This window comes from Panthera leo, chromosome A2 (genome assembly GCF_018350215.1).
Source record: "Panthera leo isolate Ple1 chromosome A2, P.leo_Ple1_pat1.1, whole genome shotgun sequence".
Lineage (NCBI taxonomy): Eukaryota > Metazoa > Chordata > Mammalia > Carnivora > Felidae > Panthera > Panthera leo.
Genome location: NC_056680.1, coordinates 14,753,988 through 14,779,570, shown reverse-complemented (window position 1 = coordinate 14,779,570; position 25,583 = coordinate 14,753,988). Strand labels below are relative to the sequence as shown.

Genomic DNA, 25,583 nt, shown 5'->3' with positions numbered 1-25,583 from the left:
ATGAACGTCACCACCCATGTATTTATTTTTGAATGCTGCAAACCATCCTCAAAGAAGCTGGCACGTAGAAAGGGAGAAGGCTACAGGATCAAACGGTTAGAGGGAATGCCAACTCCAAGAAGGCTGAGTGCCTCGTCCCTTGTTGCACATCTGGCCGGGGAGCCTAACCACAGTGGCGTAACCACTTCCTGCTCTTAAAGCCAAATGCAGGCTGCCGCCCTGCGTTTAGAACATTCTTGTGTCCGATCGGGGAATATGTGAGCACCTACTCTGTGTCAGGCATTGCCAGTGGTGGTGGGGATGTAGCAGACTGCACAACAGGTGAAACCCACGTCCCCGAAGTTCTGTGCCCAGTAACAGTATTTGGACAGTCGACCTCTGGGTGGTTTTCACTCCATTTGCTTCTCTGTGGTTTTCTAACATTTTTCTACATGGGACATGGTTACTTATGAAAATAATAACATAAAAAACAAATACAGAAATATATGCATGTATTTAGTTTTATCTTGTGAAATCCGGAGCTTACCATTAAAGGCCACCATTTTTCACGCTAAACCCCTTGTCACCTTCCCCTGGAAGCTTTGGTAGAAGTGTCCTGAGTCTTCATCACAAGTGTCGGCTGGGGTTCTCCGCAGGCCCACGGGGCTGTTTCCAGGAAGACTCACCTTGTATTGAAGAGAGCAGCCTTTACAGCAATGGAGATGGTGTCGAACAAATTCCCGCCACATTCCAGCAGCTAAGGGAGGCAGGGAGTGAGGTGGGAAGAAAAAGCAAGGGTCATTTCTTACTCTAAGTATTATCCTAAGTAAAGGACACTGGTTCCTAAGAAATACTGACCGAGCATTTACAAAATAAAGAAAAGAACAGGCGGTTGCTCTCCTGGCTGACACTCCAGGCGTCACCCTAATTGCAAGAAGCACCTGGAGGCCGTGCTGGCCTGGGCCCCACGGCTGAGGTCGCCGCTGGCATCGGCTGTGGGGCCACCACTCAGGCCCCGGCTTGCAGTGGATCTCCTCTAACTGGCCCCCCAGCCAGTTGGGTCTGCACTCAAGGAGGAAATGATCACCTGCATTTTGTCCCAAATGGCTCCTGATTGCGGAGCCTGGTGGCTACTTAACCAAAGGCAGGCGGGTCCCAAGCCCGGGGCCTTCCGAACCCGACTCAGAATCTGGTGCGTTTCCTTCACACGCTGCATTCGTGCCCAGGGCAAATCTCTAACTTCCCTTTAAGCTCGAACCTCAAGTGCAGACAGCACCCTTCCCACGACACTGCATAATTACTGCTTATTAAAATATGACCTCCCCTGACTCCCCACTCCACCCCGCCAGCCAGTACTACTGCCTGGCTTTGTCACAGCAGCCTGCTCGCCTAGCACGCGACTAGCCCTTCTCTACGCTGGTTCAGACACACTGCCGCACAGCGAAGAGCTCCAGCTGGACTCCTGAGTCAGACTGTCTGCTAGGATCCCCATGCTCACCGGGCAGCCGGGAGCTACCTCAGCGCTCCGCGCCTCATGAAGGGCAAAAATCACAACTATGTCACAGAGTTGTCACCAAGGCGGAAGGAGCCGGGGCGCCTGGGTGGCTCAGTCGGTTAAGCAGCCGACTCTTGATTTCCGCTCAGATCATGATCTCACGGTTCACGGGATCGAGTCCTGCGTGGGGCTCCGTGCTGGCCGTGTGGAGCCTGCTTGGGATTCTCTCTTTCTCTCTCTGCCCCTCCCCAGCTCACGCTCTCTCTCAAAGTGGATGAACAAACTTAAAAAAAAAAAAAAATTTTTTTTTTTTTAAAGAAAAAAGAAAAATGCGGGGTGAGACCCTGGCATGTGTACTTTAGTCTTGAGGTGGCCCTGAGGATCAGCCTGGGCTGAAGGCCACCATTTCACACGCCACTCTTCCACAGCATCTACTTTATGCAGAGAAAGTGCTCCAGCAGCCACGGAGCCCCCCAGTCGGAAAGGACCCTGGAGAGCCCATCACCCACCCTTACTTGGCAGGTGGGGACACAGAAGCCCTCTCACTCGTGCACAGTGGCCTGATACAGACTCTGATTTTCAACATTCTGGCTTATCGGCAAGAGATGAAATCAAGAGGGCAGAACGCTAAACCCTATCTGCCGAGGGCCCCCCAAAGGGCAGTTACCAATCAGCCCGCCCTCCTCCATGGATGCAAGGGATGAGCCCACTCCAGGCCTCAGGTCCGCCTGCCCAGGCTCCTCAGGCTGTGCCACACGATGGGGTAAGCCAGATGGGGCGCTGCGAGGCTGACACTCTTCTCCGCAGCTTGCTGGCCACATACCTTCCGGGATTCAGTTTCCCCGTCAGGAAAGCAAAGCCACGCTTCTCTACTGGGTGACCGTGAGGATTAAATGAGATCGCATCCTTACCATTCCTGGCACATAACAGGGGCTTGAAGGCCCTACCTTCCTCTTTCGGAAGCCAAGCGGCTGCGGCCTAGCAAGAACCTTTCTGCCAAACACAGTGGTACAGCCAGGAGGCAGGGGAGAGTGGGCGCGATATGAAGACCCAAAGCGGCCCGACCCGGTGTCTGAACAGGCCCAGGCAAGCTAGGAGAGAACGGGAGGTGCGGGACGTCTAGCGTTACAGAGAGCCTGGGCCATGGTCCCGGCTCCAGGGCGAAAATCCCTCCTATAACAGAGGTGGGGAAGCAGGAGAAGTGGAGAAGAAGAGGATACACCTGGTCACAAACACACCTTCCCCTGTCAGGTGCACAGGTTCCAGAACTCTTCTTTTAGGGGAAGAGCACAACTTATGCTGTTGGCCTTCTGGGAATGAGGGGTTTCTTTTTGATGTCTTTTCTTTTTTTAATGTTTATTTATTCACTGTTTAGAGAGAGAGAGAGAGAGAGCGCGCATGGGAGGGGCAGAGAGAGAGGGAGACAGAATCAGAAGCAGGCTCCAGGCTCCGAGATGTCAGCACAGAGCCCGACGCGGGGCTTGAACTCATAAATAGTGAGATCGTGACCTGAGCTGAAATCAGACACTTAACTGATTGAGCCAGAGGGGTTTCTTTTCACAAGGCAAACCTCCAAAACCGTAATACTGCTAGGACGCCCAAGTATAAAATATGTCTCCCCACAAGACACCTGCTCCTCCTGGACTTCCCCTCAACCATCCTCTCAGACCCCCGGGCTCAGCACCTCCTGGCACCACACATAGCCAGCTGCCAGGTGCTGCGGTCGCTCCCCCGCTCCCCCTGCCTTGCCCATGCCCAGTGCCACGGACCACGTGCCAGCCTCTCATCCCCACTCCCGGGGCTCATCACAAGACAGCCTTGTGACGGTCTCCCCACCAAAGGTCGCCTGTATACTGTCAATGTGACAGAGTCCTGACAGTTCTCCCACTCGGAGTCACAACCAGGCCACTGAAGGAGTGCGAAGCGGAAAGAAGAGGGAAGCGTCCAGGAAGTTACATTTCTAGTCTCATAAAATACCCCAATGGAGGTAAAAAGAATAATACTGGAAATAGGTGGTTGGTCTGACTGTAACAGGTTTCAAGTAAAGGCACCTACACTAAAAGCATAAAAACATGGAAAGTTGCCCAGCGAATATTTGGTTGAAAGATGGGCTCTGCCTGAGGACTATCCAGACCGGTTGGTAAAAATACATCGAGATTCACTCACTTTTGCAATTCCAGTGACAAGACTGGATTCCCACCATCTTGCTTCAAACATGGACTCGATGCATTCCGCGTATTTTTAGATGTAAAAGATAAAACAAAAACCCACGCGTGCCTCGCACGCACGAGGCACATTCCCATCAAGGCTGAAAGCAAACATTTGCTTTCACAGAAGTGGAAGCCTCCACAGATGCGAATTACATGAATGACAAAAACGGATCTACCTCAATAACAGAATTTCAAAAACTGCTTTCCTAATTCATTCAAAACTTTTCTGAGGATGACAACATTTCAAAAGATCACGTCTTATTTCCAAAATAAGACAGAGCCTGGAGAAAAAACAGGAGAGAAGAAATCCAAACGCGAGGAGTCTTAAAAGGAAAGGTCTGCAGGTGACAGGGACACGGTGTGCCACCGAGGCACCTGCTAACCATATATTCCCCCCACCCCACCCCCAACCCCGCCCCGTGGAAGAGGGCGCCGGTTCTAAGCTGAGACAACATCCGATATTCATCCATCTTGCACAAGCCTTCACTCAGAGAACAGGTCTCTGGACGAAATCATAAAGTGGATCAGGACCCCTCACTGGGCCAGCCTCCTATAAAAATCACAAGTGCGGACAAATTCTGACGAGGAGCAAAAGCAGGATCGCCAACGGACAGGTGCAATGCACCACAACACTCCTGCCTTTAGCTTCTTGGGGAGGAAGGAAAAGAGAGAATGTTCCTCAGACACAGGGTGGAACCTTACAGTTCGTACCATGGGGCTGCACCTCCCCAGGTGGCTGTGAAGCCCGCCCCTTATCAGTGAGGACTGGAGGCTGCCGGCTCCCGCCTCATCACATCCAGCACCTGCAAAAGTACTTGCTTAGTAGGAATCACACTAAAAGGTACATCCCGCTTATCGGACATGAGGAGAAGCAAACGGACTTGTCATTTCATTATTTTTACCCATTAGCGTCAGCGTCCAGAACACCCCTAACCTGCGGGACAATGGTAACCACTGTTACCTTTTGGCTAGTTGTGCTCCACCCATTATCAAATTAATTTAAAAGTATCCAGAAAGCCCCGCCCTGTTTCATGCAGGGCCAACATCTGGAGACAGCCAGGCTCTTCCTCATCAAGAAGTTCCCTCTCAGTCCACGGAATCTGCTTTATCTCTAGATTCATGAAAGAATCTGTTTGGCTGACGGCCTAGCCTTGTGACCTCAATCCGAAGGGGAAGATGTAGCCACTCATCTCAAGGTTCATGAAATTTCACTAAAAGGAATAAACAGACCCAACGAGAGCCTGCCTTACACAAATAAGCACGTGGCACAATTAATCACACCGTCCAGGGGCCAAAACCAGGCAAGGAGCATTTGGGAAAACATCAGCAAGGAAATGGGAGATTGGCCTAGAGAGGCTCCTGTAGGAGTGGACTCGGGGGAGAAGGCTGCAGGGTCTCAGGGTCCTCCCCTGGGAAGTGAGGAACACACCGACGGTGGGTTCCATGGTGCTTTCAAGGGAGGAGGGCTTGGTGAGGTCAACAGCAGGCACAGGCATTAGAGACCCAGCTTTGAGTGCCAACACCACTACTCACAAGCTGAGACCTCTTGCGCTAGGTCACTCTGCCTCCCTGAACCTTCGTTCCCTCACCTGTAAATGGGGCAATAGCGCCCGCTCGCTGAAGAGTCGTAAGGGCTAAATGAAATGCATAGAAAGAGTTCATCCCCATTCCACGTACAAGAGTACGCCAACTTGTCTAACTTCTGCCTATAACTTCTACCTGATGGCATCTAGAAAGCATCTCTTGTTTTTTATTTCTTCCCTGATGAGCTCGGGGGATAATTTTAGGTGCTACCATGATATGACTATGATTTCACTGTAGGATGGTATTATATATACAATACATACGTTGTATTTAATTTAAAAAACTCAATACAGGGGTGCCTGGGTAGCTCACTCGGTTAAGTGTCCGACTCTTGACCTCGGTTCAAGTCACGGTCTCATGGTTTGGGGGTTTGAGCCCCGTGTCAGGCTCTGTGCTGGCATCACGGAACCCGCTTGAGATTCTCTCTCCCTCTCTCTCTGTCCCTCCCCACTTGCATGCACGTGCACGCTCTCTCTCTCTCTCTCTCAAAATAAATTAATATATAAATAATAAAGTTTTACAAAATGACAAAAATAAAACTTTACAGGACATCATTCTCTTTCCATCTAATCTCACCCTGGAAGTTGAAAGCATCCACTTGAAGAGGGCAAAAGCACCAGATGGAAAGTAGGCCAACCAGTCTCCAGCAAAAGCAGAGAGTGTGGCCGTCTCGGCAACATGATACATACCAGCACGTCCACATAGAGAATCCAGCAGTGCTCCCGGGGACTGATGCAGAGGGACTTCAGGTCAACGCTGCTCTTATTGTTAAATATCCGGTAGAGGGTGTTAGCAATCTCCGTGCCAAGGTCATCACCTCCCCGGCCTTCAAATTCAGGAGTAGCGTTGGCTGAACTACATAGAAGGGCAAGAGAAAAGCCGCGTGAGTCTTTTCAGAAACAAAGAGCAGAGGCACACGGCTTTGTTCCAGTTTCCTTATGGAATGTTGGACGGGCCAGCGGCTGTACAAGAAAAGTCACTGAAGTGAGGAGAGGATGGCACCTGCCACTTTTCCAGCCTCCAGAAACACGCAATGAGCCAGACTGGCACGGTGCCCTGGATCTGTCAGTGTGTGTGACGGGGGTCCCCCCCGACTTCTAACAGAAGCCATCTTTATCCAAAGAGACACGAGAGAACAATAGTAAAGTGAACCTTGGCCAGTAATAATTAACTCTCTTATCTTGACAGTAGAATGCTCTTCTCGGACAGGCCCAGGAGGCCAGGAGGCCTAGAGTCAAGCAGTCTGGCCATGGAGGGGTCACATCACATACACCATCCCGAGTTTTCATTTAAAATCCACCACGAGGGGCGCCTGGGTGGCTCAGTCGGTTAAACGTCCAACTTCAGCTCAGGTCATGATCTCACAGCTCGTGGGTTCGAGCCCTGTGTCGGGCTCTGTGCTCACAGCTCGGAGCCTGGAGCCTGCTTTGGATTCTGTGTATCCCTCTCTCTCTGCCCCTTCCCTGGTCCTGCTCTGACTTTCTCTCTCAAAAATAAACATTAAAGAAAATTTCTTTTTCTGTTTTTTAAATGTACCACCAAACTCTCAAAACAAAAACCACAACGTTAAGTACCATGACCTTCCTTGAATGATTTAGAAGATATGTATGATGGTATGCCAATTATATCACAAACTAGATTATCACTGTACTGAAAAGCAGGAAAATGAAATGAGAGAGAAAGACTGCCAGCTGATTAAATATTAGAATAGCCCTTTTACTTTATTTGCTATTTTTCAAGAGAAAAAACTTTTCCATTTTGGCCTCTTGAATCTTATGCCCAATTACCTCAACAAAGAATAAACAAGCATCAACATTTGTTGCCCTAAGCATTATTCAAAAGTATTTTGGGGGGCGCCTGGGTGGCTCAGTCGGTTAAGTATCTGACTTCAGCTCAGGTCATGATCTCACGGTTTGTGAGTTTGAGCCCTGCGTCGGGCTCTGTGCTATCAGCACAAAGAGCCCTCTTGTTGTCTCTCTCAAAGTAAATTAATAAACTTAAAAAAAAAGAAAGTATTTTGAGGGGGAAGGCACCTGGATGGCTCAGACAGTTAAGCATCTGGCTTTTGATTTTCGCTCAGGTCATGATCTCGTGGTTCATGGGATCAAGCCTTATGTCAGGCTCTGTGCTGACAGCTCAGAGCCTGCTTGAGATCCTCTCTCTACCTCTCTCTTTGTTCCTTCCCCGCTTGCACAAGCATACATGCATTCTCTCTAAATAAAATTTTTTTAATTTTTTTTTTTTTAAGATTTTCTTTTTCAGCAATATCTACACCCAACACAGGGCTCGAACTCACAACACTGAGATCAAGAGTCTCATGCTCCACCGACTGAGCCAGCCAGGCACCCTATTATGCAAAAGTATTTAATGGGAAATTTTTGAGGGTTTTGGCTTAATAAAAAACAAACCCTCAATACATTATATACATCTGTGAGATAAGTAACCATTCCAATAATCACTTTGCTGTAACGAAGAGGGTCCAGAAAAGTAACAAACCAGCTGTTTCAGTCAGTACGGTCTCTACAAAATCATGTATTGAAACTTTCTGGTCCACGCACTCATCCATCTGGAAGGTACCAGCTCTATGCTAGCACTGGAGACGGAGAGACTGAGCAAGGTGGATGCAGGCCCTAAGCTGGCAATTTCACAAAGTCAGGGAGCTTCATGATAGGGAGCAAAGAGCAGGAGTAGGGCTGGGGAGGATGTCAACCAGTGCCAAGGACCTCAAACCAGAAGGTGAGCAAAAGTGGGTGAGGGTACAGACAGGCAGGGGGGTTCCAAGCAAAGCAAAACCCACATGAAGGCTCAGGGCTGTGCCTACCCCATCTGCATAATGCTAAAAATCTCACCTAATGTATTTAAACATCCCTTTTGTCTAGACCATTCTCATATAGGTGTAAGGACGACCCCTAAAACAATCAGAAGGTGTCACTATATAATAACTCTGTTTCTCTAAATATACAGTCTTCCCTTACCACTATGAGCCAGCAGAGCCCTAATTTAAAATCCCCAAGAGAAACTTCATTACTGCCACAGCAACCTTGCTATTCCCTCACTGCCTCTGCTGGACTCAGGCACTGAGCCACAAAAAGCAGCTCACTTAAGGTAAAATAATCAAGTTACCAAGGACCAACTTAGTAATTTTGCACAGCCAGCACACAAAAGCTGCTTCTAATTTACACACTCATCAATATCAAGATCTATCTTTTAAGTGTTTAAAAACACATCTCTATAGAGCTAAATAGACAAATCTAGTTAGGAAGTGCTTATGCTTAAAATGTGTCCCTTTCCCTGACTGCAGTGGGCCACGCCCTCCTGGGTATGACTAATTAATTACTTAGGGATTGATGCATTCCCTCTTCTACTCCCCCAAGGGCTGATTTACAGAACCTCCTGGGTCCAACTGGCTAAATTCATCTACCTGTAAGACCACGCCCCACTGTTTTTTTGTGTTTTTTTTTGACATTAAAGTGGGAATTTTTTGGGGCACCTGGGTGGCTCAGTCAGTTAAGCGTCTGACTTCAGCTCAGGTCATGATCTCACAGTCCGTGAGTTCGAGCCCCGCATTGGGCTCTGTGCTGCCATCTCAGAGCCCAGAGCCTGTTTCAGATTCTGTGTCTCCCTCTCTCTGACCCTCCTCCATTCATGCTCTGTCTCTCTCTGTCTCAAAAATAAAGGTTAAAAAAAATTTTTTAATTAAAAATAAATAAATAAATAAATAAAGTGGGAATTTTTCCTATTTTACAAGTTGTTGTTTTGTTTTTTTTTTTTAACACATTGTACTTTCAGCATAGCTGGTAGTCAGGCAGAGAGGAAGGTTTAGGGGCTCATGAGACCATGCAAAGCTCCCGCATCTGGATGGTGCCAAGGCCCCCGGAGTGACTCTGGGGAGGAAGCTGGGAAAATGGAAGGGAATCGTCGGGGGCCGGGCGTTGGGGCACAGTAACTTCAGGTAACACAAGAAGAAAAGCCAAAGACCCCATATTCTAACAAAGGATGAAGGGTAGGGCTGGGGAAGAGAACTGAGGATCCCCCCTCCTCACTAGGGGTGCTCCTAGCACAAGGACACTTCCTAGAAGAGGTGGACGGAGATGCCGACCATGTCAGAGGACAAGAAGCCGAATGCCCGCAGAGGCCAGCCAGGTGACCACGTGCATCTGAACAAAGAGCAACCGGAGATCGGTGATCCGTGAGGGAGGCTGACACACTGTCCAGCCGCTCCAAAGGCATTTTAACTCACCTCTGAAAACAAACTCCGTTAGTGAAACAAAAACCTCACAAGTGGGGTCTGACCTACGGGAGAATGTGGTGAGACCTCAGATGGCCCAAGCCTCTTGTTATACAAGGTGGAAAACTTTAACAGCTCTTTTGAATGTTTACTATGTGCTAGAAACGACTCTTAGCACGTTAGATGCGCCAGCTCAATCAATTCTCACAACAACCCTACTATTTACAACCCCATTTTAGAGAAAACGAAACAGAGTCCCAGAAAGGTTATATAATTTGTCCAAGCTCACACAAGTAGGGACGGGGGAGCTAAGACTCCAAGCCAGGCAGCCCAGCCCTTATCTGCAAGGCTGCACCGGACTCTCCCTGAAGGTGGAATTCGGCATGCCTGGCTTGTAGCCTGACATGAGTCAAGCTAATGAATGGATGCTCTGGTCTCGAGATTTATTGTTAGACCACAAACACTGGAGTCAAGGAATGCAGACCAAAGGAGCCCTAAATAAAACGCTTCTCTATTAAGTGCAAAGTTTAAAAAGAGGGAAAGCACAACAGGCAGTAATCCTGGCTCCCCGCTCAGAGGTATCACAATACATTCTTTCAGCAGGGGAGTGTTTGCTCAGGGTTCGGGGCATAAAACCAAGTGCTTTCTCTGTTTACAACTGCCAAAACCAATTCAGATCCTTCCTAAGTATGACCCAGCCCCTCTTCCAGGGCAGTTGGGAAATTGCTTGCTGAGCCAATAAACTAATAAAAATCCTGGGAATGCTGCCCCACCCAGATCTCCACCCATCCTGACTCATCACCTCTACTGTGCTCCTCCTGCCTGGCACATCCCTGATTTAACTGGGGTAGAGTGAGATCAAGGCCATGTGCACCTGAGACAGGATTTCAGACACTGGCCCATTGTTTCCCTTGTGATCCATCTAGCCTGCAAATCTATAGAGTCTTACAGCCAGGTCAGGCCAGGACCATGACAGAGGACAGTGATTTAGCAGGTTCGTGGGGCAGGGCTAGCTCTGGGCCTCACCCCTCCAGGAGTCAGTCAAGTGGTCCCGCAGCAGGCCCCAATCCCTCCCATTCCCCTGTGTGCACGTGTGCTCATTTCTGAACCTGCAGAAGCTTCCTTATGAGTGGGGATGGGAACAGTAACACATTTTGAACTGTTCATCGTAAGTTTCTGGGAGAGTTATCCGTTCTTTCTGGAGACTTTCAGAGTACAGCTAGCTTCAAATGAGTTCTGTAGTTTGCCTGTCTGCTTTGTCCCCCGTCCATCAGGCACCAACAGGGACCCCTGCAAGCAGCACTAAGCACTGAGGAACAGAGATCAAGTGGTTCCTTCCACCAATTCAGGGCTTGAAGCTTCCGGTTCAATATTAGTGACAAATACGAGCAACCACATCGAAAAGTAAAGATCCCACCGGGAAGTGGCAAGTGATGAGCACACTGAAATGTCTATGAATGAAACATGTTCTCCTCAGCTCCCTCAGTGAAAAACTGAAGCCGCTGGGAGAGGCTAAACCACGCTTCCTAACCCCCCATCAACATGGTGTCAGAGCAGAGACTAGATGGACCGCCACCTAGTGGTAGCCCAGACTGACACACCAGCTCACTCAATTCTTACCTTTCCTCCAGGTTTCTGATAGAAACCATCTTTTTCAAAGTTTCAAAGTTCTTACTTAAAACAGCCTGGTCTCGGGTTATGACTAACAAATCGAAGACAGGAGATGGGAGTTAGAAGGTCCGAGATTGCTCCCAGTTTTGATGTGTGTTGCCAGGCATCCCTGGGGCAGTGCTCAGGAACCCCAAGTCTTTACTACTCCACTGGGATGGGGATCAGGGCTGGTACAGCTGAGTAGCCCCCTCCCAAGGGAAACATCCCCTAGGCACAGGGGAAAATGATGGGGGTGGGAGGCCAGGTCTACCTCAGGTTCCATGTATTATTCCAAGCCAACAAAACCAAAGTAGGACGAGTTAGTGGAAAAGCAGTTAGCTCTCTAATCACCAGGAGTTGAAATAATTAAACCCTGGAAGTTGCTGATGAGTCAAGCTGGGCTCAGACTGACAGCCCCACCCTGCCCCAATTACTGTCCTCCGGCTGGGTAACACTTCGGCTTCAGTCTGTGGATGGGCAGATGCCCTGGGCTCTCCTGCGGAAGGGCTTAGTGGGTAAAAGCCTTAGCGCTGGGCACATCTACATTCCTAGTCACTGGATGGGAATAAAGGGGTTTGTTTATGCAATTAAGAGTTGCTCTTTAGGGTGCCTAGGTGGCGCAGTGGGTTAAGCGTCCGACTTCGGCTCAGGTCATGATCTCGCGGTTCATGGTTCGAGCCCCGTGTCGGGCTCTGTGCCGACAGCTTGGAGCCTGGAGCCTGCTTCGGATTCTGTCTCCCTCCCTCCCTGCCCCTGCCCGGATCGCACTCCATCTGTCTCTCTCTCAAAAACAAACATTAAAAATAAAAAAAAGAGTTGCTCTTTGAAGATTCAGATGAGGCTTTGATAAAGGTGGCAGTCAGCAGTGCTTGGTGAATCAACATCTCCCTTCTCTGTAGGAATACGAGGTTTTGTGAATCTCTCATGGTGATTCTATCACAGTAACTGAGCCGCTTAAATAAGACACTAAAATGTGCCACTTGAGACTATCCATCTTGAAAGAGAATCAAGGAGGACTCCCTGGGAACTGGAGCTTCTGGGCCTGTTGAGGGTCTCCTGAGACTTACAAGGGGAGAGAAGAGAGGAACGAGCAGCCCAGCTCAGCTGGGACGGGGGAGGTACTCCTGGGAGCCGAATCTTTGGAAGAGGCAGCTCCCTGCCTCCTCCCACCCTGGAGCCTCCCTTCCTTCACAGCTGGGACAAGAGCAGCAGGCTAACCCGGAGTCATGTTCAGACACGGAACCACAGTGAAATGTGTCCCCTATACCTAGCATCTGAAGGCAACACCTTCCCTTTGGTGTGGCTGGGCTGACTGCCTGTGGTCTGCCCAAGATGAAGGAGGTAGAAGACAGTGAGGAGGAAGAAAAGAAAAGCAAATTACAGTTCCCCACACATGGTGTCTGCCCCTCGGTGACCGTTCACTACACTGAATTAGGCAGGTCAAGGCCAGGAGAGACATTTTTCTTCCACCGACAGCAAAGGAATCAGCTGGAGGCCCGAACAGGGTCACCACCATCCACGGCAGCTTCAAGGATGAGCCAGTCCCACTGGACAACTCAGACTGGCGAGGGGAGGCGGGTCCAACCAGAAGAGGAGACGGCTGGCTGGGGGCGGGGGGTGGGGGGGCGTCTCGCAGGGCAGGGTGCAGGAATGGTCTGGAAGGAATACCGGCCAGAAAGCTGAACGCAGATACGTTCTCGGAACTCTGAGCACCACACCCCCGGCAAGCTGGCTTCTGTAGGCTGCGCGAAGTAGAACAAGGCAAGACTCAGGGTCGGAGAGGCCCGAGCCGGCATTACTAGCTCTGTGACCCCGGGGGTTCGTTTACCTTCTCTCAACCAAGTTGGTTGTCTCTCTCATAGGAATGTCGTGAGGACAAACTTCTGAGTTTGGAAGAAGACCAGAAGAATCTAACTCACCATGTAAATGGGGGTTGGCATCTATGCCGAAAAGGTGGTCACGGCGGGCCCAAGGCTGCTATCTTTAGAAGGGCCTGCTTGAAAGGTGGGCCCTCGGCTGGCATCTGGGAACTTGACTCTCAGTGTTCCCAGTCAACAGTGAACCGTGGTCTGCTGTGCCTAGACTATTTGTGCAAATAATATGATAAAGGGAGTATCTGCTTTCCTTCTGGGATTTGGAAATTTTGGTATGTGTTCAGCAGGGGGTGCCCATGTGACCAGCCCCAGTGAAAATCTCGGGGGCCGAGTCTCTAATGGGCTTTCATGGGCAGAATCATCAAACACGTTGCCGCGTTTCGTGGCTATAATAAATCTCAGCTGCGAGTACAACTATATGCTAAGTCCTGGGGGTCCTTCCAGCAAATCTCCAAATATGGGAGTGGTCTTGGGGACTCCCATACAGAACCAGTATTACATACCTGCACCCAGCATGAGCTAATAGAGAGCCTCACCCACCTCAAGAAAGCCTGCCATCACCATCTAGTTAGAAGCAATGTTCCAGACAGAAGAGGGACTGAGCTAGGATCCCAGGTTTAAAAAGCCCAAGGCCGGAGAAAGGGGAGGCAACAGGAGGGAGAAAGAACACTCACGGAAAGCCCACTGGGAGCCAGTCACGGTGCTGACACTCACTCTGCCTTCCTTATTTCATTCCGTCACCTTCACAAGAGTATTAGTACCCCGATTTTTTAGATAAAGAAACTTAGGCACAGAGAGACTAGGTAACTAGCCTGAGATCACACAGCTGGCCAGAGAAGGCTGGCTGCTGCAGAAACTGCGGAGTCCTCACTTTTCTAGCAGCCACGCGGCCTGCCTAGCTGCCACTCCCTCTGTCTGTCAGGCCATTTGGCCGGCCCTCGTCCTTGCTCTGCCAAGCAAGTCATGAAAAGTTTTCTGCAAAGTAGAGCAGGAGGAGAAACAAGACATTTTAGACCAAATGATCCTTATTTATCTATGTTTGACATTCTTCAAAGCACTGTAATACCCACCATTTCACTGGATTCTCATAACAACCATGTGCTGGGCTGCCTGATGCCCTCCTTTCTCCAAAAGGGACAAGGCCCAGTGCGGGCCAGGTGACTAGGACAAGGGCAGGACTCGAGCCAAGGCCTTCTTCCACACACCCCAGTGCCTGGTGCATAGGAGGGGTGCAGGAAATACCTGCTGGCTGCAGAGGTGATGACTGAACACAAAGTCAAAGTGGGCTCAAAGGAAACCAGAGGTCCAGTCTCCAATCTACTTACTCACTTACTTACTTACTTATTTATTTGAGAGAAGGTGCACCTGCAAGTGGGGGAGTGACAGAGGGAGACAGAGAGAGAATCTCAAGCAGGTTCCACGATCAGGGTGGAGCCTGAGGCGGGGCTTGATCTCATCACCATGAGATCATGTCCTGAACTAAAATCAAGAGCTGGACACTTAACCGACTGAGCCACCCAGGCACCCCTCTGAATCTTCTTTTAAATCGTTTTTCTTTAGAAACATATGCATGGTACTGACCAGTCAACGAAGAACTCCAAGTACCCTTCATTGGGTTTCTCCAGCTTCGGCGTCCCCATTTCGGCTTTCACTCCCACCAAGATGTCTGTGTGACCCTGCAGACACACGCAAGAAGGGTCCTCACTCAGGGCAGGTAGCCACATACCCAACCGCCTCCTTCCTCTCCCAGACTGTGCCCCCGGGGACTCTCAGGAACTTGTGAAGTGGCCCTTTGGAAAGGTAAAGGGTCCTTCAGATCTAGACAGATACCCGCCCAGAATTTGGCTTGGGTCTTGGGTCCACCCCAGAAATGCATGTGCTCCCAAAGCCCCGAGGGGCCTGCAGCTGGTCCCCTAGGACCTGCCCATCCTCCCCCCGGGCACGGACCGTGGCCACAGTACTCACCAGCTTGACCCTGGCAGACCCACTGGTGTTGGACACCACGTCGGTTTCCACTTCGACACATCGGTAGTCCTCACAGCCACGGCCGTCCACACGGAGGTCTTCCTAAGTGCAACGACCACAATCCTACCACAACCACAACCAAAGCACCAACAGCCTCCTCAACTCATCCGTGCCATTTCCCTCCTAGAGAACTAGGCAGTACAACATCCCCTTCCCCCTTAGCGAATCATCCAAAACTCTCTCCTTTTGCTGGTAACAATATTCCTATTTTACATCTGAGGAAACAAAGGCTCAGAGAAGTAAAGCGGCTTGACGGATGTGATGCAGCCACGATGCAGCCATGTGGCCGACGTCCCACAGCTGGTGAGAGCACACTGGGTTTCTACCCAGGTACGTCCCAGTGCAAAGTCCACACCACATCCCACTATGCCAAACAGACACACGGAACAAACAAAATCGGAACAAGAGGCGAAATAGGCTGCCTCTTTCCAAGTCTGCAAGTCCAAAAACGCACCAGGAGGGGCGCCTGGGTGGCGCAGTCGGTTAAGCGTCCGACTTCAGCCAGGTCACGATCTCGCGGTCCGTGAGTTCGAGCCCCGAGTCAGGCTCTGGGCTGATGGCTCAGAGTCTGGAGGCTGTTTCCGATTCTGTGTCTCCCTCTCTCTCTGCCCCTCCCCTGTTCATGCTCTGTCTCTCTCTGTCCCAAAAATAAATTAAAAAAAAAAAAAAAAAAAAAACGCACCAGGAGGTATGCACTGTGGGGGCCACAGAGCCCAACTCTCTCGGCCACAGGCCTCCCGCACCCTAACCTGAACAAAATCTACTCTGTTAACGGCTAAAAAACCCAGCTATCATCTCTACCCTGGGCATTCTCTAGAACAGGGACGGCACACCTCGGCACGGGGGCCACCTGCTTCTGTAAAACGTCTCGCTGGAGTACGGCCAGGTCCGTGCGCTGAGGTTGTCCATGGCAGCTTCACACTCCAACGGCAGAGCTGCGCGGTTGTGACAGAGATCTTACGAGCCACACGCCCCAAATCTTCACTATGTAGCCCCTTACAGGAAAAACTTGCCGACCTCTGCTGCGGGAGATGCGTTTCAGGGTGGCCCACGTCCTGCCTGCCCTTTATCCCTGTTTATTTACTCTTATCCACGTATCTCACAGATACCCACTTTATGCTGTGGTTGTGATCCAGTACGACCATTACTTATCCTGCTGCTCAACGCGTTCCAGATTTGGCCACTGGGAGTTCCTTTGGGTTGCTTCCTGCGTTCTTTCAACATGCTTGCGATCTTTCCCGAGCACACCTTTACTTCTGACAAGACAAGATGTTCCAGCCTCTTGTATTTTTCCCTGCCCTGGCCTCGGGGTCAGCCCTTTCTCCGAGGAGTCCTGGTTCCTTTTATTGAAGAATGGTGCTTTAAAAAACAGGATCTGAGTGCTAAGCAAGTTCACTGCTACTGGGGTGTCATTGCTTCCAGACCTTCTCAGCAGACAGAGCTCGATAACTACGTACGTACTTACACTCACCCACACAGCACTAACCCATACAGCTCTTCTATCCATGCAGCTCTTAAAAGGCCCTGATATGGGGCACTTGGGTGGCTCAGTCGGTCGGGCATCCGACTTCGGCTCAAGTCATGATCCTGTGGTCCGTGAGTTCGAGTCCCGCATCGGGCTCTGTGCTGACAGCTCGGGGCCTGCAGCCTGCTTCGGATTCTGTGTCTCCCTCTCTCTTTGTGCCCCTTCCCCACTCATGCTCTGTCTATGTCTCTCTCTCAAAAATGAATAAATGTTAAAAAAAAAAAAAAAAAAAAAAAGGCCCTGATAGCTGGTTCTAACTTTCCTTCATGTCTTATTTATAACTTCTTTCTCAGACAGGGAGACACCTGGCTCTCATTATCCACAAGGTATTTATTAAATCTTAGTATACTCACGAAGTACTTTCAGAATTGCTAACCCATACCCCTGCGAGCAACAAATTTACTAGTGGACAGCAGTTGTGTGGCATTCTTTTTGTCTTTAGCCTTACAGTGAGTGCCCACCCCACATCCCATTTTCCATCGTCTCCCCCTCCTTGAGCATGCCTGTTATTCCCTCCTACCCCTGTGAGGTTCATCGGTACCTGTCTGTGCTCGAGTCTGGGTGCCCCGCATCCTGGCTACTTTTAATTACCCGTTTACATTGTGGGTATGCAGACTAGCACCATGACTCTAGAAGTCAAAGCTATCAGAAAAGGTGTGCTCAGGGAAAGGTGGCTCTGCTCTCAGCCCTATTTTCACACCCCCATCTTTCTGCCTCATTCCCAGACACCCCGGGCAGGTAACCAGGCTATTTAACTGCTGGCTCATAGTTCCTGTATTTCCTCTGCACAAATGAGCAGATCCATGAATATATTTTATCCTTCTTTCTTAAATGAGGAGTGGCACACTACAGATACTCTTTTACACTTTGCTTCTTTTTCTTTCTTTTTTCTTTTTTTTTTTTTTTAACACTTAATACATATGTGGGCAATCACTATACATCAGCTCACGGAGACCTTCCTTATTCTTTGTAAACATTTTCTTTCTTTAAGATTTTAAGTAATCTCTACACCCAACACGGAGCTCGAACTCACGACCCTGAGATCAAGAGTTGGATGCTCTTCTGACTGAGCCAGCCAGGCGCCCCCTTTGCAAACATCTTTTGAAAGCACTTTTTTTTTTCTTTCAGAAAAAGACTCATTAGCTTATGAGATTCTCAAAGGAGCTAATGCTCCTCAAAAAGTTTAAAAACACTGTTCTGAAGTATGTAACTGTCACAAACTTATCTTTAAACTGCCTGGCTAACTGCATATATGACTGACGTTTTGATTCTGAGACACTGAAATCCAGCAAAGCCCAACCCCCACCATCTGCCCTGTTCGTTTCTACTCTTTTCCTCCCCCAATTCCTCTTAATGAAGAGAAAATAAGCATCACAAGTCAGCCTGAAGTCGCTTTGCCGGCTCATCCGCTCCCCAGGCCATTCCCTTGCTGGAAGCAACCCCCATCGTGAGTCTGGGGAGACCTGTACTTGAAAGCAACAGAATTTCAAGTCTAGGAAATGAGTTAGATAAAGTGACCCCTCTTCACTAAAGGATCCCAAAACTATGTCACTGTCTCTTAACAACCCCACAGCACACAGCAGCACAGGAAAGGCTTCCTAGGTCAATCTCTGATGCTCCACCCCCCGCCCCCCCCCCAGGATGCCCTGCTAGGAAAGTGAAAACAGGGCCCAGAAACATCCTTTACAAAAGACTCCTTCTTGAGGTGCAAGTGCGATCAATCACTACGAGTATTAGTCATGGGCTTCGGGTCTGGTCCTGCCATGACTAGCTGCTTGACCTAGGACGAGATGCTCTAGACTAGTTAGTTCCCTCCTCTGTTAAAAGAATGGACATTGAATCAGAAGGCCTCAAAGATACTGCTCTAATTCCACAGACCTGTAAATTGAAACAGCCGCAATCATTTGCAACAATGAACAGTAGCTACTCCCTCAGTGCCTTTACCACATAGGAAGTGATGTGCCAGGAGATGCTACACAGTTGACACATTTAATTCTCACAATAACCCTGTAAGAGAGCTTTTTTTCATTCCATTTTACAAATGAGGAAAGAGGCTGAAAGATGCTAAATGGCCGGCTCAAGGCCACAGCCGATAAGGAGCACCCGAACCCCGCGCCAGATCTCATAACAAGTCCACATGGCCTCCTGCGTTCTAAAGGGTCTCTCCACCGTGCAACAGGAGTGAGCACGGCCTCCCTGCGAGGATGCTGGCTATACCAGTTGGTCCTGATGATGAAGAGGACTCTGCACGCAGGGAGGCCACAAGGTGACAGGCTTCCCCACTATGCCTTTAAAATACCACTTCTCTGGGGAGCGCCTGGGTGGCGGGGTTGGTTAAGCGTCTCACTTCGGCTCAGGCCATGACCTCATGGTTTGTGAGTTCAAGCCCCGCCTCAGGAGCCTGCCTTCTGTCTCTCTCTCTCTCTCTCTCTCTCAAAAATAAATAAAACATTAAAAAAATAAAATAGCACTTCCCTGGAAAGACCTAGTCACAACCCTTTGTCGTGACATGCCCCTTGTTCCAGGATGGGACTTGGGAGGGGGCCAGAAAACTGGGCCTCACCAGGTATTGCCTTTCCAACCTTTACATCACTCTCTGTTCCCTGGGGAAGGCTCTATGGGAAGGGCTCAGGTGACAAATAAGAGATAAACAAAAAGCTACAAATTTTTCTGTGCAAGCATGCATAGATTTTTTTTTTTTTTTTTTTTTTTTTTTTGGATAGGAAAAAAGGACTGGGATGCCTGGGTGGCTCTGGTAGTTAGTTGAGCGTCCAACTCTTGCTTTTAGCTCAGGTCATGATCCCAGGATCATGGGATTGAGCACCATGTCAAGCTCTGCACTAAGCATGGAGCCTGCTGAAGAGTCTCTCTCCCTCTGGGGCACCTGGGTGGTTCAGTCGGTTAAGTAGCCAACTTGATTTTGCTCGGCTCAGGATGCGATCTCTCGGTTCATGAATTTGAGCCTTGTGTCGGGCTGTGCTGACAGTGTGGAGCCTGCTTAAGATTCTGTGTCTCCCTCTGTCTCTGCTCCTCCCCTGCTCAAGCTTGTGTGCTCTCTCAAAATAAATAAACTAAAAAAAACCAAAAACAAAAAACCTCTCCCTCTTCCCCTCCCCCACTCACCAGCATATAATATAAAAAATGTATACATAAAACAAAAACACAAAAAAACACCTAAGAGAATAAGAGAAAAACAAACCAAAAAACCCAAACAAATTAGTCTGAATCACTGCACCCACAACTTTTCTTTTTTTTTTTTTTTTTTTTAATCCAGCATTCCTCATAAAAGGCTTAAAAATCACCCAAACCTGCTTGGCCTGGCTCAGAGCCAGAGGCCCGACCACAATATTTATTCTCTGGTAGTATTCAGAAGCAAAGGAATTAATCCCTGTGTGAACATTTAAACAGGGGCCGCCCTGAAGTGAAAGCTCCATTCAAAAACTCAACAGAGACGTCAACATGTGCAGGACGACACCACCAAGTGGGGCCCTGTCCTTCTCTGCCGAGGGGGCGGGGGTGGCTCCCGGGACTTTCCAGTTGTTAACTCCCAGTTGGGTGTGGCGTGGTGGGGTCCCCTCCAGCCTCTATTTAAACCTCTCCTGTCACACACCAGCTTTGCGACCTTACGCAAGTTAGTTCCTCAACAGCTTGGGGTCCGTCCGTCCAGAAAGGGGAACTGACCCCAACCTTACAGAATTACAGGAGAATCCAGAAGCCAGGAGTCATTTCAGGGGACCCTCAGCGCAGTGTAACACGCAGAATGCCCCCTCCACAGTTCCCTTCTCCTGTTCTGGGGCGCGTATCAGCTCACCGAATCCTCGAAAACAACCGTGGAGAGAGGTTACTGACGAGGTCCCTGAGGCACCAGTCTCGCTGTTTGTGACAGATTGGAAGGACAGGTGACTCCACCCAGAGCTGCTTTCCTCACACCCAGACAACCCAGTCCTATGGCTCCCTAACCGAAGCTGAAAGTGGACTCTGCTAACCTAATGTGCTTGGGGAGGTTTAGACTGTGTCCTCAGTGATGTTAACCCCCTCCACCTTGCTCTGACATGTCCACCACCTCGGACGTGCTAGCGAACGGTAGCTGGAACGCCACCCCTACTGGAACACGACCCCACTTAGAAGGACCACATCAGATCCAGCTCCGCGGGCCCCACTCAAGCCACCGCAGGCAAAATCAGATGTCGATCCTCATTCCCCCTCCAAGCGTATTTGAGTAGTCCTGCATTTCCTCGCAAGGGTGGGATTCTGTTCACCTTGTAAAGTGCCTGAGCGCGGCCTTTCCGTGCCGTGGGCCTGCAAATGGAAAGGGCATGGGGCTCCAGATCAAGAGCCCTGAGGGCTGGCTCCAGTTCTGCATGGCCAGCTTGAGCAGCTGAGTACCGACCGCTCAATCTTACAGCTAAAGACCTGTCTCAGCCCTGCTCCCCCTTCTGTGCTGCTCCTTCAGCGATGCTTACGAAGAAAGCTAGAGCCACAGAAAAGAAACTGAAACCATCAGCTGAGCTACACCTCCCTTCGACTGCCAAGAAAAATTCCATAACATGGCTTTGCCAAAGCCCCAAGGGGAATGCCTCCTGGTGGGGCTAATCCATTGCTAGGGACTGGTCTAAACCTATGGAGTCCAGTTTAATGTCCAGGTCATGGCCAGGGCACCAGTAAACAGACCCCTGGAAAGCCTATCGTGTCTACTGAGCCCACATGACCGAGTCAGCATCCACCTCCAACAGCCCGAGCCAATGGTAGGTGCTCACAACCCAGAGAGCAACCAGCTCCTCTGGCATGAATCATACTCTCTCCTTGGAATGTGATCTCTGACCTGGGAAATACTCAAGAAGAAGGGAGTTAAAGAGGAGTGGACACGTCAGGTGTGGAGGGAGGCTGGAGAGGCCACACAGAAGAAAGGCAGGGGGCGGGGGTTGGGGGAGGGGTCAGATTATACCAAGATGAAGGGAAGCTAGACAGCAAATGGCTGCAGAGAAGGGATACGCTTCAGGACAGAGAAGGGGAGGTGTCACCAGAGACATAAAGACAGGCAGACAGTGCAGACCATGTGATCCACGCTGGAGCCCATGGGATGTGGTGCCTTGGAGCTCCCTAGGGACTTCCTAGCTCTTGCCACAAATCCCCTCTTTTTTTTTTTAATTTTTTTTATAATGTTTTTATTTTTATTTTTGAGAGACAGGGAGAGACAGAGTGTGAGCAGGGGAGGGGCAGAGAGAGAAAGACACAGAATCTGAAGAGGCTCCAGGCTCTGAGCTGTTAGCACAGAGCCCGACACGGGCCTTGAACTCACAAGCCGTGAGATCATGACGTGAGCCGAAGTTGGACGCTTAACCGACTGAGCCACCCAAGTGCCCCAAATCCCCTTTCTCTTGAGATAATTCAATCATCTCTAGCCTTCCACGCTGAAAGAGCTTAAATCTCAAGAGCCACAGCCTGAACCCCTAATGGGGTCACTGTGAAGCCTGGGGCTACAGTGTATATGGTTTAGGACAAAGTCATACTTCTGATGGAAAAAAACAAACTTGAAAAGGAGCTAACGTTCCTTCAGGGTTGGCCACACGCCAGGCGCTGTATATTTTGTCATCTCATCATTCCTCACAACCCCATTCGGCCCCCAGATGGACATGTTCTCATTTTATGTGTGTGTGCGTGTGTGCAGGTGGGGGAGCGGGGTTAGCTCCACTACTCAGATAAAATCTCTCTGGCTGTGAATGGCAGAGCTGGGAAAGGAGCCTGCAAACACAGTGGGCGACCACGTGACCTCAGGCAGGCCAGAGCAGAGACTCCACGGCAGGCTCTCAGCTGGACCAGGCCAGTGGTCTGCCCAGGGGCCAATGTCTGCTGGCTGCATCAAAATCTCCCAACACTTTATGACAATGTCCATTCCCAAGCTCCAGCCCCAGAGGTTCTGATTCAGAAGGTCTGGGTAAAGCCTGGGAATCTGTACTTTGTGGCTGAGTAAAAGGTACTTCCAGGCGTCAGAATCACTGGGCTGTGACGGAGGTTAGCGATGTCTTCTCATGAAGAAAACACACCTCTAGCCAGTGAAGCAAACTCCAAAGAGGACAAATCCTAGATTCTGCAAATTCTGAAATCTGTCCCCCAGTTCCTGAATATTGTAAACAGAGAAAAAAACAGTTTGAGACACAAGTTAGTAACACAAAAGCTGTACAAGAAAAGGCAAATAGGGTTCTAACGGAACTTATAGCCAATACGGAAAAAATACTGCCTGAAAAGATAATAATATATGTCATACACTTTTTAAAGTCTAGAAAAATGGTACAGGGGGTGGGGGGTGAGTCAGAACTTTCCCTCCTCCTTCCTGTTTGCTCACATGCTTCCAGATGAAAAAAGAAAGAGAAGTAGAAATGGGGATTCTCTCTGGCCTTTGTTTTCAGATCCTTATTTAAGGAAGGGAAGACAATGGCTTTCACTGCAGGAGGAAAGCAGCCTGAGGATCTGGTATGGGCTCTGCAATCAGACAGATCTGGATTTCTGTCCTCGCTCCACTACACACTTTCTGTGTCACCTTGAACAAGTGACTTAGCCTGTCTGAGCTCAGTTCTTCATCTACAACGTAGAGATTAATAATATTTACCTTCAAGCCTGTTTCAAAGATTCAGTGACATAAAAATCATAACATGTACCTAACAGGGGTGCCTGGGTGGCTCAGTCGGTGAAGCATCCGACTTCGGCTCAGGTCATGATCTCGCAGTTCCTGAGTTCGAGCCCCGTGTCGGGCTCTGTGCTGACAGCTCAGAGCCTGGAGCCTGTTTCGGATTCTGTGTCTCCCTCTCTCTCTGCCCCTCCCCCGCTGCATCTCTCTCTGTGTGTGTGTGTGTGTGTGTGTGTGTGTGTGTGTGTGTGTCTCAAAAATAAAGATAAAAAAAAAATTATAATATGTACCTAACAAAAGTGGGACATCCCAGCCTTCAAGGGTGAGAGGCAACCTAACAGAAACCAGTCTAATCGTATGCTAAGAATATTGATGGATCAACCTTTCCATTTTTCCTGCCCCACTCCCTCAGATCCATTCTCCATCTTTCTCTGCTCTCATCTGTGCACCAGGCTGACTCCTTCCAAACTGCATCACATGGGCTCCCTTTACTGGCTTGTGGCTGGGTTTGGTCAATGAAAGGTCGAAAAGGAGAGGAGACAATGCTCCCCACTCCCTATCCCCAGCACCCCTAATTGGTACCACATTTCTGACAGCACCTTCATCTACCGAAGCCTACAATTTCTGTTGAGCAGTCATTCCTCCACTGTTCTAATTATCACTAGCATCTGGTAACACAACTGCCTCCTTTGGCCCCCTTCAGCCCAGGGTAACATCTACTCCCTGGTTGCTCATCTTTGGGCTCCCTGATCTCTCTTATTGATCCTTGAAACCCACCCCCCCCCCCATAGCATTATCAAGAGTGATATCATGAAAGTCTCCTGAATTATCTGAATGAGGTTCCGTATTCTGCCAGGACCTAATGATTCATCTTGCTTGCTCTCAAACTGCTCTCTCTCAAGTGTGCCTCGTCCTCCCAGTGGCCGGCTTGAGCCTGTCTATCCATTCCCTCAGGAAGGGATGGTTTCTTATAGAGAGGAACTGTAATCCCAGGAGCTAAGAGGTAACCATATTCTTTCTAACACATGGCCTGAGAAACAGAAAGCCACTCTGAAGACAGGTAAGAACAAAGCAAAAGCGTAAAAGCAGCAGAGCAAGGAAGAGCCTGAAGATGACCTTGAACTCCTGGAGAAACACTTGTAACCTTCTAATACATACTTTTTTTGCTTGGGCCAGTTAGTTGGTTACCATTACTAGCAACTGAGTCCTCAAAACACATTGTGAGGTTAATTTCAACTGCTTCTAACCACCACCAAACCAGGATGAAACACCCCTAAGATAGTAAAGGAATCAAAGGCTGAGAAGAAAGGGATGACAGAAACTGAAACTGACCACACTGAACCAAAGGTGAAAAATTTAAAAAAAACGAGTAGGTCTATAGGTAAGGGCAAGAACAGGATTCCAGTGAGGCACTACTGGCCCTCAAAGACCAAAACAGAAGTTGGTCAAAAGACAAAACAAAAGTTGAGGTGATTTAAAAAAAATTAACTCAGTCTTTCTTTTTTTTTTTAATTTTTTTTAAATGTTTGTTTATTTTTGAGACAGAGAGAGACAGAGCATGAACGGGGGAGGGTCAGAGAGAGAGGGAGACACAGAATCTGAAGCAGGCTCCAGGCTCTGAGCTGTCAGCACAGAGCCCGATGCGGGGCTCGAACTCACAGACTGTGAGATCATGACCTGAGCCGAAGTCGGACGCTTAACCGACTGAGCCACCCAGGCGCCCCAGTCTTTCTTTTTTTAATGTTTATTTTTTATTTTTTAATGTTTATTTTTGAGATAGAGAGTCAGAGTGAGAGCAGGAGAGGGGCAGAGAGAGGGAGACACAGAATCAGAAGCAGGTTTGAGGCTATGAGTTGTCAGTACAGAGCCCGAAGCAGGGTTCAAACCCAAGAACTGCAAGATCATGACCTGAGCCGAAGTCGGATGTTTAACCGACTAAGACACCCAGATGCCCCAAAAGTTGAGGCGATTTTAGAACTGAGTCAGTGGAAGCTCAATCACCTGCCTTCTGACCTTTATTCAGATGGTATAAATTCAGTTTCCCTCCTCCATAAATACAGCAATTTTGTGGCCAACATTAATAGTCCTTATGAAGAGATTTATTTAAAGTCAGTTACTCTGTATGGCTCTACCATACACAGAACAGACCATTTACCAACAATTGTGGCCCTAATATGTTCATGGTACTGGTAAGACAGAGGTTTAATTTTAAAAATGAAAACAATGTCCAACTTACCTCCCTTTTAAGAAATACCCTACTCAATGTCACTGAGTATCTACTAAGTGCTGGACACTGGCAAGGTTTTAAAAGTACCATACAGACAAATCAACAGATTATTACCTCCCAAGATCTATGATGGAGTGACTGAGCCTCTAAAACTCCTAGGA

At 49.1% G+C, this 25,583-nt stretch overlaps 1 protein-coding gene across 1 annotated transcript in view; it reads right to left on the bottom strand.

Annotated features, from left to right (window-relative positions):
- The window catches only part of EXOSC7 (exosome component 7), a 36,899-nt gene that overhangs the window by 9,672 nt on the left and 1,644 nt on the right, over positions 1-25,583 (bottom strand). The window contains exons 2-5 of the mRNA XM_042929065.1: positions 14,986-15,087; positions 14,602-14,696; positions 5,958-6,123; positions 666-736 (exon numbers count right to left, since the gene is read on the bottom strand). Coding sequence (XP_042784999.1) covers positions 666-736; positions 5,958-6,123; positions 14,602-14,696; positions 14,986-15,087 — 434 coding nt within the window. The remainder of the gene's footprint in view (positions 1-665; positions 737-5,957; positions 6,124-14,601; positions 14,697-14,985; positions 15,088-25,583) is intronic.